This window comes from Callithrix jacchus, chromosome 2 (genome assembly GCF_049354715.1).
Source record: "Callithrix jacchus isolate 240 chromosome 2, calJac240_pri, whole genome shotgun sequence".
Classification (NCBI taxonomy): Eukaryota; Metazoa; Chordata; class Mammalia; order Primates; family Cebidae; genus Callithrix; species Callithrix jacchus.
In genome coordinates, this window is record NC_133503.1 from 16,505,220 (window position 1) to 16,528,558 (window position 23,339).

The 23,339-nt window shown below is 48.8% G+C and overlaps 2 protein-coding genes across 21 annotated transcripts in view; one reads left to right on the forward strand and one right to left on the reverse strand.

Annotated features, from left to right (window-relative positions):
• The first annotated feature begins 233 nt into the window (after positions 1 to 233).
• LOC144580560 (WD repeat domain phosphoinositide-interacting protein 2-like) lies at positions 234 to 10,850 on the forward strand. The gene is made up of 5 exons (XM_078358023.1): positions 234 to 460; positions 2,297 to 2,393; positions 2,808 to 2,905; positions 3,623 to 3,715; positions 7,763 to 10,850. Exons 1-5 carry the CDS (start codon positions 257 to 259, stop codon positions 7,808 to 7,810), a joined length of 540 nt encoding a protein of 179 aa, XP_078214149.1. The 5' UTR covers positions 234 to 256; the 3' UTR covers positions 7,811 to 10,850.
• LOC108589316 (E3 ubiquitin-protein ligase RNF216) overlaps positions 9,566 to 23,339 on the reverse strand; it is a 103,157-nt gene continuing 89,383 nt past the window's right edge. For 6 of the 20 annotated variants that reach the window (XM_054248800.2, XM_054248788.2, XM_078357932.1 and 3 more), the window contains exons 9-12: positions 17,365 to 17,460; positions 10,758 to 10,961; positions 10,582 to 10,649; positions 9,566 to 9,808 (exon numbers count right to left, since the gene is read on the reverse strand). In XM_054248800.2, the coding sequence (XP_054104775.1) occupies positions 9,752 to 9,808; positions 10,582 to 10,649; positions 10,758 to 10,961; positions 17,365 to 17,460 (425 nt within the window). In that variant the 3' untranslated portion in view covers positions 9,566 to 9,751. Of the gene's footprint in view, positions 9,809 to 10,581; positions 10,650 to 10,757; positions 10,962 to 17,364; positions 17,461 to 18,187; positions 18,425 to 18,706; positions 18,784 to 23,094; positions 23,137 to 23,339 lie in introns of those variants that run through there. The other 14 variants (XR_013530303.1, XR_013530279.1, XR_013530306.1 and 11 more) reach the window with 6 other exon arrangements.

Genomic DNA, 23,339 nt, shown 5'->3' on the forward strand with positions numbered 1-23,339 from the left:
ATCCAGCAACAGAACTGATTGAAAGGAACCTTTGTCTTTCGTGTGAATGCTCATGTAGGGCCGTCCTTATTCACAGTGGAAGCACTCCCCAGGCTCCAGCGAATCAGGACCCTCAGACCCCCGGGGCTATTCCCCTCCCTCCCAACCCCGTGACCACACCTTCCGCAGGTGCCCCCCAGCGCTGTGTTCTACATGTTGTCCAGGCCTGTGTTTATTTCCCAGTGTAGATTCTGCCTGTGCCCGTGGCCATGTGTAGATGTTTATGCACGTACTTCCCTTTGTGATTTCAGCCGACACGGAAGATGTATGCATTGTAGAGAGATTGTTCTCTAGCAGCTTAGTGGCCATCGTGAGCCTTAAAGCACCAAGGAAGCTAAAGGTGTGCCACTTTAAGAAGGGAACTGAGATCTGCAGCTACAGCTACTCTAACACGATTCTGGCTGTGAAGCTCAACAGGCAGGTGAGCACCCAGCCGGGTGTGGGCGTGTCTGCTGCTCCCTCTAGCCTCTGGAACAAGCCCACCCCACCAGCAAGTCCCTCTGCCATTGCTTGACTGCCTGGCCCCACGTTACTGGGCACAGATCCTTGCCACCAGCAACCAGTTCTGTTTTCTCATCCCACCAGCTTTGCTCAGCCCATTCCATTCACAACGAATGCCCAGGCCTCTGCCACACTGTTCCCATACAGGCGTCCCTGGCCCTATCCAGAGGGTGGACAGCAGAGTCTCTCTCACTTATTGCCTGGTTTTGCTTCTTGAATGTTACTTAAAATTTTTAGACTTTTTTTTCCTTTTGTAAATTGTTAATTTAACTTGGAATTCAAGATAAAGGATCTATTTTCTGTATCTCCCCTAAAAAAATAAGGTCTGGCTTGGAGGAAGGATGCGGTGGGTGGCACATGCCTGCGTTTCGTGGGGCTGCCTCCCAGCCTGTGTTCGAGCCCAGTGTAATGGCATCACCCGGAAGACCCCTCACAGGCTATTTCTGACCACATTCCCTGCAGGGAAAGCTGATGAAGCAGCTAGCTGCCTCCAGAGTATACATTGTGACAGCCAACAGCTACACTCTGAGATACGGTGACTAGATGCAGTAATCACAGTAGAGACCCTCTTACCTCACACAGTTGAGACTGGGAATTGGTCTGTTAATTGACAAAGTTGGTTAGAATGGGAAAGTGTAAGACATAATACCTTGAGCACTTAAAAAAAAATTGTTTTTTTGAGACAGAGTCTCACTTTTTGTCATTTAGGCTGGAGTGCGGTGGTGCAATCTCAGCTCACTGCAACCTCCGCCTCCCAGGTTCAAGCCATTCTCCTGCCTCAGCCTCCTGAGTAGCTGGGACTACAGGCACACGCCACCACACCGGGCTAATTTTTGTATTTTTAGTAGAGACAGGATTTCACCATGTTGGCCAGGCTGGTCTCAATCTCCTGACCTTGTGATCCACCCACCTCAGCCTCCCAAAGTGCTGGGATTACAGGCATGAGCCACTGTGCCCAGCCTGAGCATGTACAAATTTTAAAGCATACAAATTCTGTTCATACCCACCTGACGTAGGGCCGGGTGCATGGCATAAATCATCACAGCAATGCATCATCTTCAAGTCTATATTCATTTTCTTCCAAATGAAGCAGGAACTTGCAAACTAATCTGAGTGCAGAATAAATGTTAGACCTTTCAAAACCCCCAGGCTCTTATTTTCACTTTACCCGCGCCACAGTCAGCATCAGTTTTAAAAAGCAAATCTTTCCAAATCTATTCACAGCACACTTGTCTTAGCTATAGGCTAGTGTTTGCCTAACACTGAATTAAATGGCCTTTTTAGAATTCCCAGTACAGCTGGGTATCGAGGGAGAGGTGCACCCGCCCGGCTCTCCCTTGATTGTTGGTGGAAAGCAGCTGTATCCTCAGTGCTTCGAACATTGGTCTGCATGGTGTTCTAGAAGGAACTAAGATTGTGAGGCCAACATGGGGATGGGTCACCTGAGGTCAAGAGTTCAAAACCAGCCTGATCAACATGGTGAGACCCCATCTGTACTAATATAAACATTAGCCAGGCGTGGTGGCGGCCACCTGTAATCCCAGCTACTCGGGAGGCTGAGGCAGGAGAATCGCTTGAACCCGTGAGGCAGAGGTTGCGGTGAGCCGAGATTGCACCACTTGATTCCATTCCAAAATAAACATAAAAATAGAAGGAACTGAGAGCACCGTAGTCCAGGAGTCAGTCCAGTGAAGATTGGGGCGTGTGTTGCACCGGCTGTTGCTTCACATTTGGTTTCATTTCGTCTCTCACCTAGAGGCTGATAGTATGCCTGGAAGAGTCCCTGTACATCCACAACATTCGGGACATGAAGGTACTGCACACGATCAGGGAGACGCCTCCAAACCCTGCAGGTGAGCTCACTCGTGAGGAGAGAATCCTGTTTTTCTGATTTTGCCTTTGAAAGATAGCTATAGGTGAGAGAGATTTTTTCTCTTTATAGGTTCTGCAGATGAGACAGACTTAAAAAGTATTGATCCCAAACCAGGCTGCCTTCCTACCACATTAACTCATTGGTTTGATCAGCTTTCAAGTTTGAGGTTACTGATCAGTTCAAACCAAAGGCCTTTAATCTCTTTACAATACTGGTATCACCTCAGGTGGGGATTTGGGGTCATGGAACCTTTTTTTAACGCAGCAAACAAGATCATATCCAAGTTATTATTTGTTCCTAAAGCTTTGTTAAATAAATGCTGAATTATGTCTGACATCTGAGAAGGAGCTCTCAGATGTGAGTTTGCATATCGTCCTCCGGGTGTCATTTGCAGGCCTGTGTGCGCTGTCAATCAACAATGACAACTGCTACTTGGCGTACCCAGGGAGCGCAACCATCGGAGAGGTGCAGGTCTTCGATACCATTAATTTGGTGAGATGCCTTTCCTACTCGAATAGCTCTTTCAAGTGTAGCTTTTTCCTGCGGATGAGTGCTGTGGCGTCTCTGGCATCCTGACTTTCTTGGCTCAGCAATACAACTGCTGTACTTTTTTTTTTTTTTTTTTGAGACAGGGTCTCAATTTGTTGCTCAGGCTGGAGTGCAGTGGTGCAGTCCTAGCTCACTGCAGCCTTAACCTCCCAGGCTCAAGTGATCCCCCTGCCTCAGCCTCCCAAGTAGCTACAGTCATGCACCCCCACACTCAGCTCATTTTTCACTTTGGTAGAGACGGAGTCTTGCTGTGTTGCCCAGGCTGGCCTCAAACCATCCTCCCGCCTCAGCCTCCTGAAGTGCTGAGATGACAGGCGGGTGCCCCCACGCCTGGCCCTGCTACTCCTCTCACTGGCGGAGCAGGTCTGGCTCATTCTGCTTCTGGATCTGCTGCAGCATTCACACCAGTGCTGAGCTCCTTGCCATAGGAATGTTTTCAGGAACGTAGAAACCCTTAGGGGTAAACTGCTTTGTTTTTTCTAAAGTTGGAGCAGTGTTTCCTTGGATTCTCGGCCCCAGTAAATCAGTGGGTTTGGCATTTGTATAGACGGTGTTTTAGGAACGGTTAACTGGCATCTTTAGACTGCATGCCAAGTGCCAGCCCTGAGGTGTGGGCTGTCCCTGCCCAGAGGTCACATTTTGTTGGTCTCCCTTTTTCAGAGAGCTGCAAACATGATTCCGGCTCATGACAGTCCTTTAGCAGCATTGGCTTTTGACGCTAGTGGAACTAAGCTTGCCACAGCTTCGGAGAAGGTGAGTCTGTTTTACCCTGGGGAGCCGTGGTATGAAGGCTTCCACAGACTCTCCCAGTTCTGTTCACATAGCCAATTCAGAAGCAAGGTCCTATACGACCGGCTCCAGGAGAAGCAGAGACAGGCTCCCGCTTTTCAGACCGTAGCCATGTGCTGCCTGAGAGTGAGCGGAGCTCGCACCGTGCCCCTATGGACAGGAGAGCTGGTACACGTTTGTAGTTGAAAATGCAGAAATGTCCAGAGACGGAAACGCTGTGTATAACTGTGCCACCCGCCCCGTGTGTTTCTAAATGATGAAACTAACATGTTATGGGGAAGAACCCAGACAATAATGAAACGTAAAAATGCCAAGACAGAATTCTCTCCAGCCAATCTGAATACATTTCTGTGTATCCTTTCATTTTCTCTTTATTCAACAGAATTGAGATCCCACTATGGGTGTAATTTATCCTTTTTCACTCTGCGTGACGACATTTTTCTAAGCTGAAAATACTTGTAATGGCTGTGCAGCATTCAGTTGTGATTTATGTTGACATCACCCTTCTGGGACACTATGTTTCAAACGTGTTGATGCCATAGATAGTCGTGTATTTAAGTCATGTATCAATCTTTTATATGTATTTCTAACTATTAAGTTAAGAGATTCTAGTAAAAAGAATGTCTGGCTTTAAAGGACATGGCCTCTAAATGTCCCCGTGTACCTGTGACCAAGTGGTGAGGCTCCCTCAGCCTCCAGGACACTGAAGGGACCTTGTTCTCTTCCTGACTTGGACTGTTGCCTCTTTTTCTTTTCGGTTCCTCTCTTCTTGAAAGTTCCATCTTTCCTTCTTCTGTCTTGAGGTCGCGTCTGCTGTCCCGCCTCCATCATCTCCTCTGGATGCCAGTCCTGCTCTTCATTGCCCACAGATGGCTGTTACTTTGATGTGGATTTGATTTTGCTTCTCATTGAAATCCTCAAATAGCCTCCCCTTTCAAGTCTTCTCTCCCCTCAAACTATCGAGCAGATGAGATACAATAAAAAGCCCGCTCACTTCCTTAGCTTTCCTGCCTGGGTCTTTGTTCTTGAATCTTACACCTGAGTTCTGTAATAATGATGTCACCGTTTATGGGTTACTTCTGTGTCATGCATTATCCTGGATCTTTTATCTTCATTACCTCATTTGTTTCCCCTCAGCGAGGTAAACATTTTTGCATTTCTTAGCAAGGGTTCAGAGAGGTTAAGCAGTGTGTCCGGGCTGCCCAGCCAGGTAGCAACAGAGGAGTCAGACACCAAGCCTGACTTTGATTCTGATTGTGCTAGACTATCCCAATATCAGCTTGTCCTTTTCATTTCCCTTTGAAATGGCCCTGAAATTCTGTTACTCCTTGACTAATCAAAGTCTCACTGTTATATTTTTCAGTAGTTCTTACAAAGGCCCAAAGGTACTTGGTGGAATTTTAAGACCCATAAAAATAGAATAATATTTTTTGGACTATGAAGAGCAAACGTGAACGGATCCTCCTAGTCTCTGGAGTGAGAGCATCAGGACCTTCCTAGCCCTGCTCCGTCCCCAGGTGCCAAGGCCCCACTGAGGCCTGTGATCTAACCCCGCTTTCAAGAATCTCACAGTCATGTGGCAACAAAACAACTCTTTTTTTATTTTTTTGTTTTTGTGATGGAGTCTCACTCTGTTGCCAGGCTGGAGTGCAGTGGCACGATCCCAGCTCACTGCAACCTCCACCTCCCAGGTTCAAGCAATTCTCCTGCCTCAGCTTCCTGAGTAGCTGGGACTATAGGCAAACGCCACCAACCCCAGCTAATTTTTGTATTTTTCAGTAGAGACGGGGTTTCACCGTGTTGGCTGGGATGGTCTTGATCTCTTGGCCTTGTGATCTGCCCACCTCGGCCTCCCAAAGTGCTGGGATTACAGGTGTGAGCCACCACGCCTGGCCAACAAAACAACTCTTAATTAGTTAGTTATATTTCCATATTGCACAGTAGATAGGCCACCAAAAAATTATCTCCATCTAAGAGTTGAGGCTACAGAGGACAAAACCTTTGCTTTGGTTATTTTTATATGTGGATGCAGAACATATTTGATCCTCGAATTCTCAGTGTTATATTCAGTTTGTGCCCCTCCATCCAGAAAGAACCAGCCATCCTCAAGTGCCAATTTTGTTTTGTTTTTGTTTTTAAACAGAGTCTTGCTTGCTCTTTCACCCAGGCTGGAGTACAGTGGCACAGTCTCTGCCCCCTGCAGCCTCTACTCCCAGGCTTAAGTGATTCTCCTGCCTCAGCCTCCCGTAGCTGGGACTACAAGTGCCTGCCACCACGCCTGGCTAATTTTTGTATTTTTACAAAATACAAAAGAGATGGGGTTTCGCCATGTTGGCCAGGATGGTCTTAAACTCCTGACTTTGTGATCCACCCGCCTCAGCCTCCCAAAGTACTGGGATTTTTGCATTTCATATGTGTGAGCCAGCGCACCTGGCCACATTTTACTGTCTATAAGCACGGCAGATAGTGCAGTGGCGTGATCACAGCTCATTGCTGCCTCCTCTCCTGGGACAACAGGAGTACACCATCAACCTTGGCTAATTTTTGGTTTATATAGAGATGGGATCTCACTATGTTGCCCAGGCTGGTCTTGAACTCCTGGGCTCTAGTGTTTCTGCCAGCTTGGCCTCCTCAAGTGCTGGGATTACAGACATGAGTTATTGCATTTGGCCTAATATTCTTTTCTTTTTTTTTTGACAGAGTTTCACTCTGTAGCCCAAGCTGGAGTGCATTGGCATGATCTTGGCTCACTGCAACCTCCATATCTGGGGCTCAAGCGATTCTCGTGCCTCAGTCTCCCAAGTAGCTGGGACTACAGGCACGTGCCATCATGCCCAGCTAATTTTTTTTTGTATTTTGGTAGAGACGGGGTTTCACTATGTTGCCCAGGGTGGTCTCAAACTCCTGAGCTCAGGACATCTGCCTGTCTCGGCCTCCCATAGGTCTAGATGTGCTTAACAGTTTTTATATTTAACAGTTCAAACCTTCTAAAATTTGCAGAGGGTGAATGTTGAATAGTTCTTCCCGCCCCGCAGATTTGAAATGCTGCCCATTTGATGGCCTGTCTTTCTGTCAGTCTCTTTTCACACTAATTTAAAACCATTAAAACCATCACCTGATAGTTTTCTTTTAATATTCATGCACTGAAAATCCTGCTCGTGATTTTCTTGGCGCTTCTCTCATTTATTCCCCCAGATGTTCGCATCTGTCTCATCATCTACAGATCTGATATCACCTTAGTTGAGGAAGCTGGCATCTTCAAGAACTTCCCATTAAAACAGGGACATGCTGAGCTCCCACATATTCCTAGTTCTTTGTCTTAGTAAGCTTTTTTTTTTTTTTTTTTTTTAAGACGGGGTTTCACCGTGTTGGTCAGGCTGGTCTTGAACTCCTGACCTCAGGTGATTCGCCCGCCTCAGCTTCTGAAAGCGCTAGGATTACAGGCGTGAGCCACCGCGCCCGGCCGTAAGATTTTCTTCATGTGCATCTTACCATTTCATGAGTTGGGATTTACTCTTACCAGATACTTGAGCTTTGCAGCTAATCGGTTCTCTTGGTCAGTAACTGAATTGACAGCAGCAGGAAAGGACCTCAGTGGGGTCTGAAACCTTGTCAGACCACAGGGGCTTGCCAGTGTGCCACACACAAGTCCAGGCTTTTATTTTTAATAGTTTAAACTTCAAATGACTCAGAACACTAGAACGATGATAGGCCACTTTTGCCCTCAAGGCTGTTAGTGTTGAGAGTCGGTAGTCAGTTAAAATAGACTTAAAGAGAAGATTGAACAGTAAGACCAAAATAGAACAGGGGAGTGTTTTCCTATGCTCATGGCAAAAAGTGTGGAGGTGATACTCATGGGGGGCCCTGGAGGACCCCAAACTCCCTGGTGGTCCAGCGCAGAGCTGTCCTGGAGATAGCCATGTGGTACATTTGCAGTCTGCTGTGAAAGATCGGAAAATCCTGTTTTAACTCAACTAAAATTCTTTCTTCTTTTCTCTTTCTCTTCCACAGGGGACCGTGATTAGGGTATTTTCCATTCCAGACGGACAAAAACTCTGAGTTTCGGAGAGGAGTGAAGAGGTAAAGTATGTGAACGTCCAGCATGGATTCTGGAGGTTGTATTTGGATTTCAGTTTTACGTTATCTGTGAACAAACAGCCCAGGAGAATTCCACACGAGCATTTTTAGCCCAGCTGGGTCACTAGTTGAGGTCTAAGACTTGATCTTGTCACAGGTTCAAGAGCACTTTGAGAAAAGCAAACTGGGTTTGGTCTGCAGTCCCACCAGCTCGTGTGAGAGTTGTGAGGAGCTTGCAGAACCAGGCAGGCCCAGTGCCCTGTGGCTCCCAGTGGGTAGCATGCCCCTCCTTCAAAGGCTACCCTCTGAGAACCTGTTCCCAGCTCTCCAGTTCTGCTTTCACCCGCAGCAAACGGTGTTGGCCCCTTCTTTGAACAAACCCAGATGCCTCAGCCTGGCGTTCCCTTGCGTTCCTCCATCCAGGCTGCAGAGTCTCCCTCATCTGTGATTAGCACGCCCTCTGTGGCTCCTGCTTCCGAGGCAGGATCATCCCTCCCTCATCGGACAGCAGAGCAGGGGAGGCTTTGGATCGGACCCCTGGGGGCCACTTGCCATCACGTGGCCTTGGTCGGCAGGACCTGACCCCAAGTCTCTGGCTCATTTCAGATCAGTACCTCCCTCCCTGAGGGTGGCCACTGAAAGAGGAGGGGCTGTCTTTCAGGGACCCTCCTGCCATCTGGTCCCCCATTCCTCATGGGATCCCCATAGGTGCAACAGGTGGACCTCAGCGTCCCCAAACGTCACCGCTCCTCCCGCTCCTACCTCATCATGTCCCTTGGTCTTCCTCACAGCATACCTTTCTGGATTTTTCCTGTGTTGCTGCTTCTGCTCAGTTCCCCTCCTGTGCCTGTTTCTGGCTGGAGCCGCTCCTCACCCAGCCCCCTGCCCCACCCCCATGGGCTATATGTGCCAATCCCGGGGCTAGATGCGGTAGCCCAGCTTCCTGAGGTGCCCTGTTCCTCCTCCCTGCTGGATGCTGGGCACCTCAAGGCATCAGGCCAGTGTGCCCCCAGCAACCCCTCATCCCTCACCCTCCCCATCTTGGTAAATAGTGCCACCCACCAGCACCCTGGCAGCCAAGCCAGAGGGGCTTGGCCCTGTGTTCTTCTGCCAGAACAGTGCATCCAGGGAGCTTCCCACTGTGGGCTGGCCCTGCGCCACATCCACCACCCCACCAAACCAGGCTTTGGCTGGTTTCTGTTCCCTGGATTCCCTTCAGGCCCATCTTCAGATTCTCCCAGGCTGTTCTTTGAAAATGCAGATGTAATCCAATCACACCCCACCTAACATCTTCCACCACCCTGCTGATCCTGCAGGGTTGACCCCACACTCCCTGCTTTGTTTCACCAGGCCTTCCGCCCAGTCCGATGCCATTCCACTTTCCCTGTCCCGGCTCCAGCTGTGCCACACCTTCAGCCCTTTGGAAGAGCCGATCTCTTTTGTCCACTAGGGTGTGGCGTGGGCTGGCAGATCTAGTGGCCTGGCTAGCTTCCATAAGCCTGGGAGTCCAAGTCCAGTGTCACCTGAAGGAGGCCTTTTTTTGGATCCTTGGGTTAAATCCCTTTTTCTGTGCTTCTCTAGTGCCTTCCATGTGTATTTTTCTGACATTCTTTTGCCTGTAGAAGATGGAGTATTTGGGTGACTGCCCAAGGGGTTAATCTTCCCCTTGCCTAGACGGAGCCAATTCATCAAGACAGGGGAATTGCAATAGAGAAACAAATTCACTCGAGCCGGCTGTGTGGGAGACTGGAGTTTTATTATTACTCAGATCAGTGTCTCTGAGCATTTGGGGAGCAGAGTTTTTAAGGATAACTTGGGTTGGGGGGAAGCCAGTGAGCCAGGAGTGCTGATGGGTCAGAGATGAAATCATAGGGAGTTGGAGCTGTCTTGTATTCAGTCAGTTCCTGGGTGGGGGCCACAAAATCAGATGAGCCAGTTGATTGATCTGGGAGGGGCCAGCAGATCCATCAAGTGCAGGGTCTGCAAAATATCATAAGCAAAGTTTCTCCCAAAGTTAATTCAGCCTATGCCCAGGAAGGAACAAGGACAGCGTGGAGATGAGTACCAAGATGGAGTCCATTAAGTTAGATCTGTTTCACCATCTCAGTCATGATTTTGCAAAGTCAGTTTCATTTGTACCTCCCTGACCCCACTTCCATCATTGAACACTGCGTTAAGGTGAGAACCATTCCTAATTTCTACCCATACCTAATTCATACATGCAGTAAATACTGACTCCTTACTGTAAGAAAATCCTTACTGTTATGGATAGGATTAGCCCTTGGTTAACTGTCTTGCAGTTCTACAGTTATGAAGACATTCACATGAATTTAGTGGCTTTGGGATGCCAATTGGTTTTTAAGATACACTTGAGCCACTTTGCATCTTCAAAGTTTTGCTGTTTTTTGTTTGTCTGTTTGTTTTTTGAGACTGAGTCTTGCTCTGTCGCCCAGGCTGGAGTGCAGTGGCAAGATATCAGCTCACTGCAACCTCTGCCTCTCAGGTTCAAACAATTCTCCTGCCTCAACCTCCTGAGTAACTGGGATTACAGGCTCACACCACCATGCCTGGCTAATTTTTTCTATTTTTAATAGAGACGAAGTTTCACCATGTTGGCCAGGAAGGTCTCAATCTCTTGACCTCATGATCCACCCACCTCAGCCTCCCAAAGTGTTGAGATTATAGGTGTGAGCCACTGTGCCTGGCCCTTTACTCTTTCTTAAATTACATTTACAGAGTTTTCTTTAACTCACCTTAGGACTAGAAATCCATCCTAATGCGGCTAGAAGTGGTTTAGTGAAATCCTGATTCCTTTTGTCACCTGAAAGGTTGCAGTGTGTTAACCAGTTGTGCTTAGTATTTCCTTTCGAACACTTTCCTCTCTCAAGGAAAATGTTTGAGAAGGTGGCTGGAAGAGAATAAAACTTACCAGCAGGCCCAAGTGTGCCCATGACAGGAACTCTTCTCTGCCACTTGAGTTGAGCCCCTGGGGCAGCCGCTGGCTCCTGTGGCCTGCCCCGACCTGCACATCTCCCCAGGTGCGTGAGCATCTGCTCCCTGGCCTTCAGCATGGACGGCATGTTCCTCTCCGCCTCCAGCAACACCGAGACCGTGCACATCTTCAAACTTGAGACTGTGAAAGAAAAGTGAGTTGCAAACATTCCTTCCTTTAAAAAAATGCAGAACCCTTTGTCACCACTTGTTGATGGGATGAGATGGAAGCAAGGATCTGTCCCGCCCTCTGATACCGTTGGCCAGTGAGGACCCTGGAGCCGGCCATAGAACCAGCACCGCCACATCCAGGGTTGGCAGTGAGGAGGGCGGGCCGCAGCAGGCAGGTTCTCCCACCGGCAGCACACAGGACAGGTAGAGGCTTCGCATGGGGCAGGAAGGGTCCAGGTGGACATCCTCTTTTTGCTTTTGTCTGTGAGGCGAGTATGAGGAGGATGGCCTCTCCTCACACACTCCTCACAGACAAAAGCATCTGTGATCAGACTGCCCTCAAGGATGAATGCCGTGTCTCTTCCCTGCCCATGGGTAAGCAGAGACATGGGTGACTTCTGTAAGTATTTACTATTGCATATGAATATGTAGAGGGAGGGGGGGTCTTTTAAGAGGGTCTTGACTGGGTGTGGTGGCTCATGCCTGTAATCTCAGCACTTTGGGAGGCTGGGGCAGGCGGATCACAACGTCAGGAGATCGAGACCATCCTGGCTAACATGGTGAAACCCCATCTCTACTAAAAATACAAAATAAAATGAGCCGGGCGTGGTGGCATGTGCCTATAGTCCCAGCTACTTGGCAGGCTGAGGCAGAAGAACTGCTTGAACCCCGGAGGCAGAGGTTGCAGTGAGCTGAGACTGTGCCACTGCACTCCAGCCTGGGCAACAGAGCGAGACGTCATCTCAAAAATATAAAAAAAGAGGGTCTTACTCTGTTACCCAGGCTGCAGTGCAGTGGTGTAGTCATTACTCACTGTGCCTCAACCTCCTGGACTCAAGTGATCCTCCTGCCTTAGCCTCCTGAGTACTTGGGACTACAGGCATGTGCCACCACACCTGGCTAAGTTTAAAATTTTTTGTAGAGATGGAATCTTGCTCTGTTGCCCCAGGCTGATCTGAAACTCCTGAGCTCAAGTGATCTGCCCATGAGCCACTGTGCCCAGCCTCTCTTTAAAAAGTTTAAAAAGAGCATCCCACTCAGATCAGTATGATGATATCATACTTACGATGGTTAAAAATAGTAAATTTTGTTATATATATTTCATCACAATTTTAAGAACAAATGGAACGTGCCCTACCCTTCCCCCCAAAAATGATGACTAACCACACAATTAGGCTATGGGAAAATAACACTTTTGGGTCTATACTCAAGGTTTATGGAGATCCCTGTGACAGAGATCTAGCAGGGGTCATCAGGCCCCATCACACCCTTCCAAAGGTGACGTGTGGTAACCTGCCATTTCTTGCCCATGACCACACAAGGGTCACAGCTCCTCCTGCCCTGGAGCCTGAGTGCTGCCTCCTCCTCCGATGCCTCCTAGAGGAAGCTCCGTGACACCTCTGGGGCTCCGAGTGTCTGCATATAACCAACCAACCCTTTTTAGTTTTCCTGTGAAGAATGGAGAATTTGGCTCTTGGCTCCAGAGCTGTATGTCTATGTGAGTAGGGGGGTGGCTCTCCCCCCAGGGAGGGTGCAGCTTCATGTGTCTGGTGGCCTTTCCTTCCAGACCCCCAGGAGCCCACCACCTGGACTGGGTACTTTGGGAAAGTGCTCATGGCCTCCACCAGCTACCTGCCTTCCCAAGTGTCAGAAATGCTCAGCCAGGACCGAGCCTTCGCCACAGTCCGCCTGCCATTCTGCGGCCTCGAAAACATCTGCTCACTAGCCACGTGAGTAGAGCCCGTGCCTCCGTCCCCCTTCCCTGAGCGCCTGAGGCTGAGGGGCCCAGTCCTGGTGGCTCGTGATCCTTTCCATTTCTCCTGAACAAAAGCAGCTTCTTAGAGCTGGGGCTCCATCTAGAGTCGTCGGGGGTGGGAGGCGCCCTGGCAGGTGCTAGGCTCACCACTCTGTGCGGGGGTTTATTTTATCACTATTTTATTTGTTTTTTGTTAGAGAATTCCTGAGTCTCATGCGGGGTTCATTTCTACATGGTCTGTTGTTCTGTTTTTGTTGACAGTCTGCAGTATTAATAAAAGACATTAAGTCAAACCTCGTGGGTGTGCCATAGTTAACCGCATTTTCTGAGTCTCAGGCCTCCATCCAGCTCTAGGGTCAAGCTTCAGAATGCACACAGGGCCTGTAAAGGTGCCTGGGATTGTCTAAGGCCCTGTGCTGTGTGCAGGAAAGACTGTCTTTACCTCCAGCGATAGCAGGGCTTTGGGATTCCGAGCGTCTCTAAACATCATTTTCTAGTTCTGTTACCTGTCTAGGTCGTCGAAAAGTTCTCTGACAATGACTACCCATAATATTCACAGAAGCCACAAAACCGGCTTTGTTCTGCTCTCTCCTCCTGTGGGCTTCAGGGCTCGGCACACGGAGTGCAGTCTTGGCACTGTGGGCCGGGTCAATGGTGCACTAAATGCCCAGAGATGCCCTAGTGCTCGTTTTGCTGGGGTCTCCTCCCTCACCTTGCCAAGAGTGAGGCTGCCCGTGTAATAAGCCCCTTCTTGTGAAGGTTGTCTAAAATGTGGCTGCTCTTGATTCTCCCTAGAATTCAGAAGATCCCACGGTTGCTGGTGGGCGCCTCCGACGGGTATCTGTACATGTACAACCTGGACCCCCAGGAGCGTGGCGAGTGCGCCCTGATGAAGCAGCACTGGTGAGTCTGCTCCCGGCCCCACTGCACCGAGCTGCTCCATGCTGGCAGGTGGCCTTTGGGGCGCCTGGCATATATTTGTTTATTTCCTTGAAAACCAGTAATATAGAGGGGCAGATTCCAGCATGGTAGCCCATGCCGCGCCGGTCAGGAGCTTTGCTTTCCCAGATGGAATCGATGCGGCACAGGGCTCCCTCAGGGACTGGGCACAGAGGCGATGCAGGGGTGGCGGGGGCTGCATTTGTTCTTAGCTAGGGAGAGGCACAGGGAGGTCAGGCCCTCTTCCAAAGGGTGGAGCTTCGCATTTGGGAAGGAAGGCGCAGTGTGGCGGCCCCCACAGTTCAGTGCACATGGTTGAGGGCCTCCTGTATCACTGTGGGGAACGGGTTTGCTCTTGGAAAACAGGGAGTTAACATTTGTTCATTAGGAAGTAATGCATTTTTATTCTTACACATTTTTTATGACAAAAAGTTCTAACACTACTATAATTATTTATTTTAGAGACAGGGTCTCACACTCGCCCAAACTGGAGTGACATGGTGCAGCTAACCTAAAACCCAGGTGTGGTAGCATGTGCCTGTAATCCTAGCTACTTGAGAGGATGACACAGGAGAATTGCTTGAGCCTGGGAGGCAGAGGTTGCAGTGAGTGCCCCTTGTACTACAGCCTGGTCAACAAGAGCAAGACTCTGTCTCAAAACAACAACAGCTCTTCTCTCCATGGGGTTATACTGCCTATGGGAGTACAGCCCATTAGGCAGAATGGAGCCATAATACATGGTTTTGAAAGAAAAGGCATTTAAAAGTTATAAACAAGGTAACATACGAGGCTGGATAGTAATCAGATGCATGAAGTAGACAAAGTTGAAATTAACATGTAAGATCAGCTGGGCACAGTGACTCACACGTGTAATCCCAGCACTTTGGGAGGTGGGAGGACTGCTTGAGTCCAGGAGTTCAACAATCCTGGACAACGTTGTGAAACCACATCTCTACAAAAAAAAAAATCTCGAAGATCAGCCAAGTTTGTTTGTTTTTCTAGAGACAGGGTCTTGCCCTGTCGTCCAGGCTGGAGTGCAGTGGCATGATCATAGCTCACTGTAACCTCAACCTCCTGGATTCAAGTGAGCCTCCTGCCTCAGCCTCCCAAAGTGCTGGGACTACAAGTGACAGCTGCCATGCCTGGAGGGTTTAATTATTTGACTCCATTACTGGTGCTAGCTGATATTCAATTTTTTTTTTTTTTTTGGTGAGACAGGGTTATGCTCTGTTGCCCAAACTTGGAGGAACCAAGTTTGAACTCATTACAGCCTCAACCTCCTGTGCTCAAGTAATCCTCCCTGCTCAGCCCCATGATTAGAAGAGGCTACAGGTGCATGCCACCATACCTGGCTAATTTTTGTATTTTTAATAGAAATGGGGTTTTGCCATGTTGGCCAGGCTGGTCTCAAACTCGTAACTGTCTGCCTCAGCCTCCCAATGTGCTGGGATTACAGGGGTGAGTCACCACGCCTGGCCCCTGAATGAGCATTTAATAGGATAGATGGTACCAGCTCTAAAAAACCCAGCCCCTTTGTTTTCTGTGGCAGAAACTTGCTGATCAGCATGAATCAATGTCACCTGAGGGTGAGCTGGGAGGGAGACAGCAGTGATTTAAAGTCATCAAGTTGGCCGGGTGTGGTGGCACATACCTGTAATCCCAGCACTTTGGGAGGCCGAGGTGGGCAGATCACAAGGTCAAGAGACTGAGACCATCCTGGCCAACACAGTGAAACCCTGTCTCTACTAAAAAGACAAAAATTAGCCAGGCGTGGTGGCACATGCCTGTAGTCCCAGCTACTCGGGAGGCTGAGGCAGAAGAATCACTTGAACCCAGGAGTCGAAGGTTACAGTGAGCCGAGATGGTGCCACTGCACTCCAGACTGGTGACAGTGAGACTCCATCTCACAAGACATTTAAAAAATCAAGTCATCAAGTTATGCTAAAGGACAGGAATGGCTTTCACCATTCCAGTTTGCGGGTGTGATGAAGAGAATGGGGACTGAATTATACATGTAGCAAATATGTTTTTGGGGCATTTCATGGTGAAAGAAAAAGATGAAAAGGAAAACAAATGGCACAAAATAACAGCTATTTTAACACAGGGGAGATAAATGAAATCTCTGAACACAAGAGAAAGCCTGTTTTATAACCACAGGGAAAAGACTGAAGATCCTACAGGAAGACTTAGCAACCAAGGTCAGTGGGGACAGCAGAGCAGAATAAAAGGACAAATGAAAACAGACGGTCGGGCATATGGATCATGCCCGTAGTCCCACCTCAGGAGGCTGAGGCAGGAGCATCCCTTGAGCCCAGGAATTTGAGAACACCCTGGACAACATAGGGAGACCCCATCGTTACAAAAATAAATTTAGAAATTGGCTCAGTGTGAAGGCGTGTGCCTGTAGTACCATCTACTCAGGAGGCTGAATTAAGAGGATCACCTGAGCCCAGGAGTTGGAGGCTGCAGTGACCTATGATCACTCCATTGCACTCCAGTCTGGATGACAGAGCAGGAGCAAGAAAAAAAGAGGGCCAGGTGCAGTGGTTCAAGTCTGCAATCCCAGCACCTTGGGAGGCAAAGGTGGGAGGATCACCTGAGGTAAGGAGTTCAAGACTAGCCTGGTCAACATAAAGAAACCCCGTATCTACTAAAAAAAAAATACAAAAATTAGCTGGGTACAGTGGCATACACTTGTAATCCCAGCTAAGCAGGAAGCTGAAGCAAAAGAATTGCTTGAACCCAGGAGGCAGAGGTTGCAGTGAGTCGAGATCACACCACTGCACTGCAGCCCGGGCGACAGAGCCAGGTTCTGTCTCAAAAAGAAAAAAGAAAATAGACTATGCCTTTCTCTAAAATCCAGGAACAGGAAAGGAATTGTATAGTGATGTGTGCAAGTGGCAGGATCACTGAGCATCTCAAGGTTTAGGGTCGAATGTCCTAAACAAAGATCTCAGCTGCTTGCAAAGATCTGAGGCTTTAAAAGAATTTTTTTTTTTTTAAACGGAATCTTGCTCTATCGCCCAGGCTGGAGTGCAATGGGGCAATCTCGGCTTATGATAACCTCTGCCTCCCAGGTTCAAGCGATTCTCCTACCTCAGCCTCCTGAGTAGCATGCCACCATGCCCAGCTAATTTTTGTATTTTTAGTAGAGATGGAGTTTCACCGTGTTGGACAGGATGGTCTCGATTTCCTGACCTCAGGTGATCCATCTACCTTGGCTTCCCAAAGTGCTGGGATTACAGGGATAAGCCACCATGCTGGGCCAAGATATCCCAGGCTTTTAAGAACAGTTGCCTGAAGCAAGAGAACATCGAGCCAGGTGTGGTGGCTCGCACCTGTAATCCCAGCACTTTGGGAGGCCGAGGTGGGTGGATCACTCAGGGTGAGGAGTTTGAAACCAGCCTGACCAAAATGGTGAAAACCCCACCTCTACAAAAAACAAAAAATTAGCAGGGTGTGGTGGCGGGTGCCTATAATCCCAGCTACCTGGGAGGCTAAGGCAGGTGAACTGCTTGAACCCGGGAGGCGGAGGTTGCAGTGACCTCAGATTGTACCACTGCACTCCAAACTGGGTGACCGAATAAGACTCATTCTCAAAACGAGAGAACACTCATAGTTCTGCTTTTGTAGACTTCCAGGAGCCTCATCCCCCAGCCCGTGCAAGCCACCCGCTCACCTGGGAAGTGCCACGTGCCCATCTCCTCCTCCTCCATCCATGGCTCTTTCTCCTGCTCCAACCTGAAGATCACAGCTGGTTTGCTGTCTTGACACCCTGTTTGGGAGAAACAGTTAATGGATTTGTGCTGAGCCAGCTGGGCCTTCCCAGCAAGTGGACAGTTAGTTCAGCCTGCAAAACAAAAGGTGGACATCTCAGCCCCGGAAAAGCCGATTCACTTGGGAGGTAACTCCACAAAGACTCCAAGTGAGATCCAGACTCTTTGACTCTGAAACCCAAGGCCAAGCCCTTTTATTTTTGACACAGGGTCTTGTTTTATGCCCAATCACAGCTAACCACAGCCTCAACCTCTTGCACTTAAGCAATCCTCCTGCCTCAGCCTCCTGAGTAGCTGGAACTACAGGCATGCATCACCATGCTCAAGCTTTGAATTTTTTTTGTAGAGACGGGGTCTTGCTATGTTGTCCAGGCTAGTCTTCAACTTGGACCTCAAGCGATCCTTCCATTTCAGACTCCCAAGTAGCCAGGACTGCAGGCACATGCCACCATGCCCGGCTAATTTTTTATTTTTAATTTGCTGTGTTGCCCAGTCTGGTCTTGAACCGATGGCCTCAAGCAATCCTCCCACCTCAGCCTCCCAAAGTGCTGGGATCACAACCATGAGCCACCACACCTAGCCTAGCACTTCGAGTGCATGAGAGGCTTCCCAGTTTTATACAACTAAGAAAGGAAAGAGGTCATGTAACCCGAGGAGCACTAGGAACCCTTCCTCACCCACAGAGAGCAGGTGGCTGCCGTCCTCCATGATGGCTCATGCCTGTAATCCCAGCACGCTGGGAGGCTGAGGCAGGTGGATAGCTTGAGGTCAGGAGTTGGTAGACCAGTCTGGCTAACATGGTTAAAACCCCATCTCCACTAAAAATATAAAAATTAGCTGGGCATGGTGGCAGGTGCCTGCAATCCCAGCTATACAGGAGGCTGAGGAAGGAGAATCGCCTGAACCTGGGAGGCAGAGGTCCTGCCATTGCACTCCAGCCTGAACAACAGAGTGATACTCCATCTAAAAAAAAAGAAAAAGAAAAATCTCATTATTGGATCTCCATTCATTCCTTCAGTGATCAAGCATCTTCCAAGGACCTGGCATGCTGCTGGTGTTCTACTAGGAGCTTGGGGTCAAGGGCTGAACACAAATTGTTACTGTTCTAAAGGTGCTTAAATGTGCTGCTGCCAGATGAACACAGAACACAGCTGTATGGCCCGACTACACTGAAGGTGGTGGTAGACATGCAGTTACATACAGAATGAGTACGAGGAAGATAGCTTCCAGATCCAATGTACTCACGTCAAGTGAAGTTTCCTAGGTGGTCATGGGTGAGCAGAATCAAAGATAAACCGTGATCTGATGTCTGAAGGATATTCCTAGCAAGAAACATGGCATGAGCAAAGGAGGCACAGAAAAGTCTGGTAGGAACTAGGAAGAGAATGAAATGCAGGGTGTAAAGGGTATGTGGGAGAAGGAGAGAGCCCATGAGCAGCTCACAGAAGTGACTGTGTAGGAAATGGGGATTCCTACATCATGGTAATTAAGAAAGGAAACTACAGATGATCTGACGTGGAAAAAACGTGAGAGCCACCGCAAGGGAGGATAACATGATTCTAATCCTCGATGTAAGATAGCGCTCAACATTAAGGCAGCAGCAAGGGAAATGCAGAGAAGGGATTCCACAGATGCAGGACTGGGCTGGGCCTGCCTCATCCCTCCCATCCCCTCGCTCCATGAATTAGAGACCCCCATTTAAATATTTTCAATTTATACCTATTAGAAGAAAATATAGGAGGGTATATCTAAATACGTGTGTATGAAAGTATATGTATATGTGTATACATGTATGTGTATGTATACGTGTGTGTGTATACATACAGTGAGCTATATATATATATACATACACACACATATATATATACACACACACACACACACATATATATATATATACAGAGAGAGAGAGAGAGAGAGAGAGAGAGAGAGAGAGAGAGAGAGGGAGAGAGGGAGAGAGGGGGAGAGGGGGAGAGGGAGAGAGGGAGAGAGAGAGAGAGATCGGGAGATCCTCTTTTATTAAGACAGGGTCTCACTCTGTCCAGGCTAGAATGCAGTGGTGTGACCATGGCTTACTGCAGCCTCTACCTCCTGGGTTTAAGCCGCCTCACTGCCCCCCGCCCCACCCCAGTAGCTGGGACCACAGGCATCTACCACCACACTAGGCTAATTTTATTTAAATTTTTTGTAGACATAGGGTCTCACTACATTTTGTTTAATGAAAGTTTAAATAATGGGAATGAGGCTGGGCAGAGTGGCTCACGTCTATAATCCCAGGACTTTGGGAGTCCAAGGCTGGAGGATCACTGACATCAGGAGTTCAAGACCAGCCTGGCCAACACAGTGAAACCTCATCTCTACTAAAAATACAAAACAAATCAGCGAGGTATGGTGGAGGGCACCTGTAATCCCAGCTGCTCAGGAGGCTGAGGCATGAGAATCACTTGAGCCCGGGAGGAAGAGGCTGCAGTGAGCTGAGATTGTGCCATTGTACTCCAGCCTGGGTGACAGAGCAAGACTGTCTTAAAAAGGTATGTGAGGGTCGGGGGGCTTTCGTCACTGCAGCAGAGATCAAGGGAGGATGCTGGCAGAAAGTGCTTGGATGGGCCCCCAGCACACATGCTGCTTCAGCAGAGTGGTGAGGGATGTTTATAGCCAAACGGGTGATCCAAAGTGTCTCCAACAGTGGGGCAAGCACGTGCAGAGGAGAGGCAGGAAGCAGGGCACAGCCTGCGGGCAGCAGCCAGGACTGGGAGCTATGTGGGAGTAGGAAGAGGCAATCCACAAAGAAACCCAGAGCCCCAGTCACCCTAACGAGCCTGCGTTCTCTTTCAGGCAACACTCTCACCTCTAGAAGACTCATGACCAAGCTAAAGGCTGCTGAAGCCAGTGACTTTTTTTTGAGATGGGATCTCACTGTGTGGCCCAGGCTGGAGTGCAGCGGTGCGATCACAGCTCACGGCAGCTTCAACCTCCTTGGCTCAAGTGATACTCTCGCCTCAGCCTCCAGCATAGCTGGAACCACGGGTACAAGCCATCTCACCCAGCTAAGTTTTTGACTTTTTGTAGAGGTGGGGGTTTCCCTATGTTGCCCAGGCTGGTCTCAAACTCCTGGGCTCAAGTGATCCTCCCACCTCAGCTTCCCAAAGTGCTGGGATTACAGGCATAAGCTAAGCTAACCCACCTAGTATCTACATAGTACACACACACACACATCTATGTAATTTACATACATGTCTAGTTTATACACAATGTCTACGTAGTTAATATGTCTATGTAATTTCTATGTAATTCATATATAATTTCCATGTAACTATACCATTTCTATAGATATACCTCCCATGGGTTTATTTATGAAATAATATATAAAAAGTGCAGAGACCAGCACAAAAGTGCTGGACAGGCAGCATTTAAAATCATTGTTATCTTCAGTGCACAGATTGCCCTAACAGGGAGGCATTCCCAGTAGACTTGGCTTCCTAAAAAACAGTGGCTTCCATGAAAAGACAGCAAGTGAAGACTCTAGTTTACAGCTTCATGGACAGGATAGGTGTGGCTCGCCACCTTGTTCCAGCCTCTCCTGCTGAGATATTTCTGGTGTGAAACACCCAGACATCCTTGGCTTCACAAAGCCCTGACAAAGAAGCCCAGGCCCTGTGAACGTTTTCCTTCCTGGAGTGGGAGCTGTAATGTTTGTTCACTAGGCCTAACCTTCCTCTAGGACCAACTCCCTCCTGCCCCTCTGCCATGTGCACAGCTGCCTGGAGAGAGGGCCTAATACACCTGGGCTAGGCTGGACCAACGGAATCTTCCCTGAAGAGCTTTTACATTGAACCAAGGAAAAGAGATTCAGCCCCTGACCATGGCAGAACTTGCAGACGTGAGAAGAGGAGCTGTGGCCATGCTACTTCTGGCCACATGGACAAAGTCTGCGTGAGAAGAAAGTCACAGAAGCAGGAACAATATACCTGACGATACCTGGGTTGCTGGCTGCCTCTGGTGCCCGACTGCAAACCTGCTCTTCTCATGGCTTGGGTGCTGCCTTGCAGATTTTTTTTTTCAATAGGCTCTCCCTCTGTCACCCAGGCTGGAGTGCAATGGCACAATCACAGCTCATTGCAGCCTTGACCTCCTACACTCAAGGATCCTCCCGCCTTAGCCTCCAGAATAACTGGGACTACAGGCATGTGCCAACACGCCTGGCTAAGTTTTATATTTTTTGTAGGGACAGGGTCTTGCCACATTACCCAGACTGGTCTTGAACTCCTGGCCTCAAGCAATCCTCCTGCCTCAGCCTCCCAAAGTTCTAGAGTTACTACTTTTTAAAAAAAGTCAAACCTACTTCTAGTTGGAGTTCTGGCTCTTACAACTTCAAGGATTATAACTTCTGACCAGTGCACTCCACATTCACACATCCCTAGAACGTGCAGTGAAGAGGAGCAGAAGGAGAATGCTTCTAGACTGATGGAAAACACCGATGTCACTCACGGGCAAAGAAAGCTAACAGCCAAGTAACAAAAAATACAAAGGAAGTCCAGAAGCAGTGGCTCATGCCTGTCATCACAGCACTCTGAGTGGGCGGATCACCTGAGGTCGGGAGTTCAAGACCCGCCTGACTAATATGGTGAAACTCTGTCTCTACTAAAAATAGAGAACTTAGCCAGGCATGGTGGTGCATGCCTGTAATCGAAGCTACTCAGGAGGCTGAGGCAGGGGAATCACTTGAACCCGGGAGGCGGAGGTTGCAGTGAACCGAGATCATGCCACTGCTCTTAAGCCTAGGCGACAAAGCAGGACTCCATCTCAAAAAACTTTTAAAATTAAATAACCAGCCAGGCGCAATGGCTCAAGCCTGTAATCCCAGCACTTTGGGAGGCCAAGGTGGGTGGATCACTTGAGGTCAGGAGTTCAAGACCAGCCTGGCCAACATGGTGAAACCCCCTGTCTCTACTGAAAATAAAAAAATTAATTGGGTGTGGTAGCACAAGCCTGTAAAGAGGCTGAGGCAGAAAAATTACTTGAACCCAGGAGGCAGAGGTTGCAGTGAGCCGAGATTATGTCACTGCACTCCAGCCTGGGTGCTGGAGCAAGATTCCAGCTCCAAAAAAAAATTACATACACACACACACACAAGGTATCTCACAACTGTGGGAGCCTCTACAGTGTCTCCACCCTGCCCTTCCCATAGCCTCGATCTTCTGTTCTCTTCCTGTTTTCACTGATCCTGACTTCTGTTTGCATTGTGTATTATTGGACACATTTTTTTTTTTTGAGACAGAGTCTTACTCTGTCACCCAGATTGGAGTATGGTGGTGCAATCTCGCTTACTGCAGCCTCCGCCTTCCAGCCTCAAGCAATTCCCTTGTCTCAGCCTCCCGAGTAACTGGGATTACAAGTACCCAACCCCACATCACATCTGGCTAATTTTGTATTTTTAGTAGAGACAGGGTTTCACCATGTTGACCAGGCTAGTGGCAAAACCCTGACCTGAGGTGATCCGCCCACATTGGCCTCCCACAGTGCTGGGATTACAAGCGTGAGCCATGGTGCCCAGCTTTCATCAGACACGTTCTTATGAGCATCCAAAATCCCTGCTGAAAACAAAGTGTGGTTGAAAGAAACGCCTCCCTCACCTGGGACATGGTTCTTCTCTGCTGTTCTCAGAAAGCAGACACCTGTGAAGGCAGACATCGGGTAGGGAGACAGAATGTGAGAGGCCACGCTTGCCCAGGGGCTCCCAATCAACTGCTGGGCCTGCCTCCCGCCTCCCCACCACCACCACCGCTCTCCCCACCCCGGGGCACAGGTGGGAGAAAGCCTTCTCTGAAGGATCCCCATTACCAGAGCAAAGCCCTCGCCTGGAAAACGTGATAGGGAC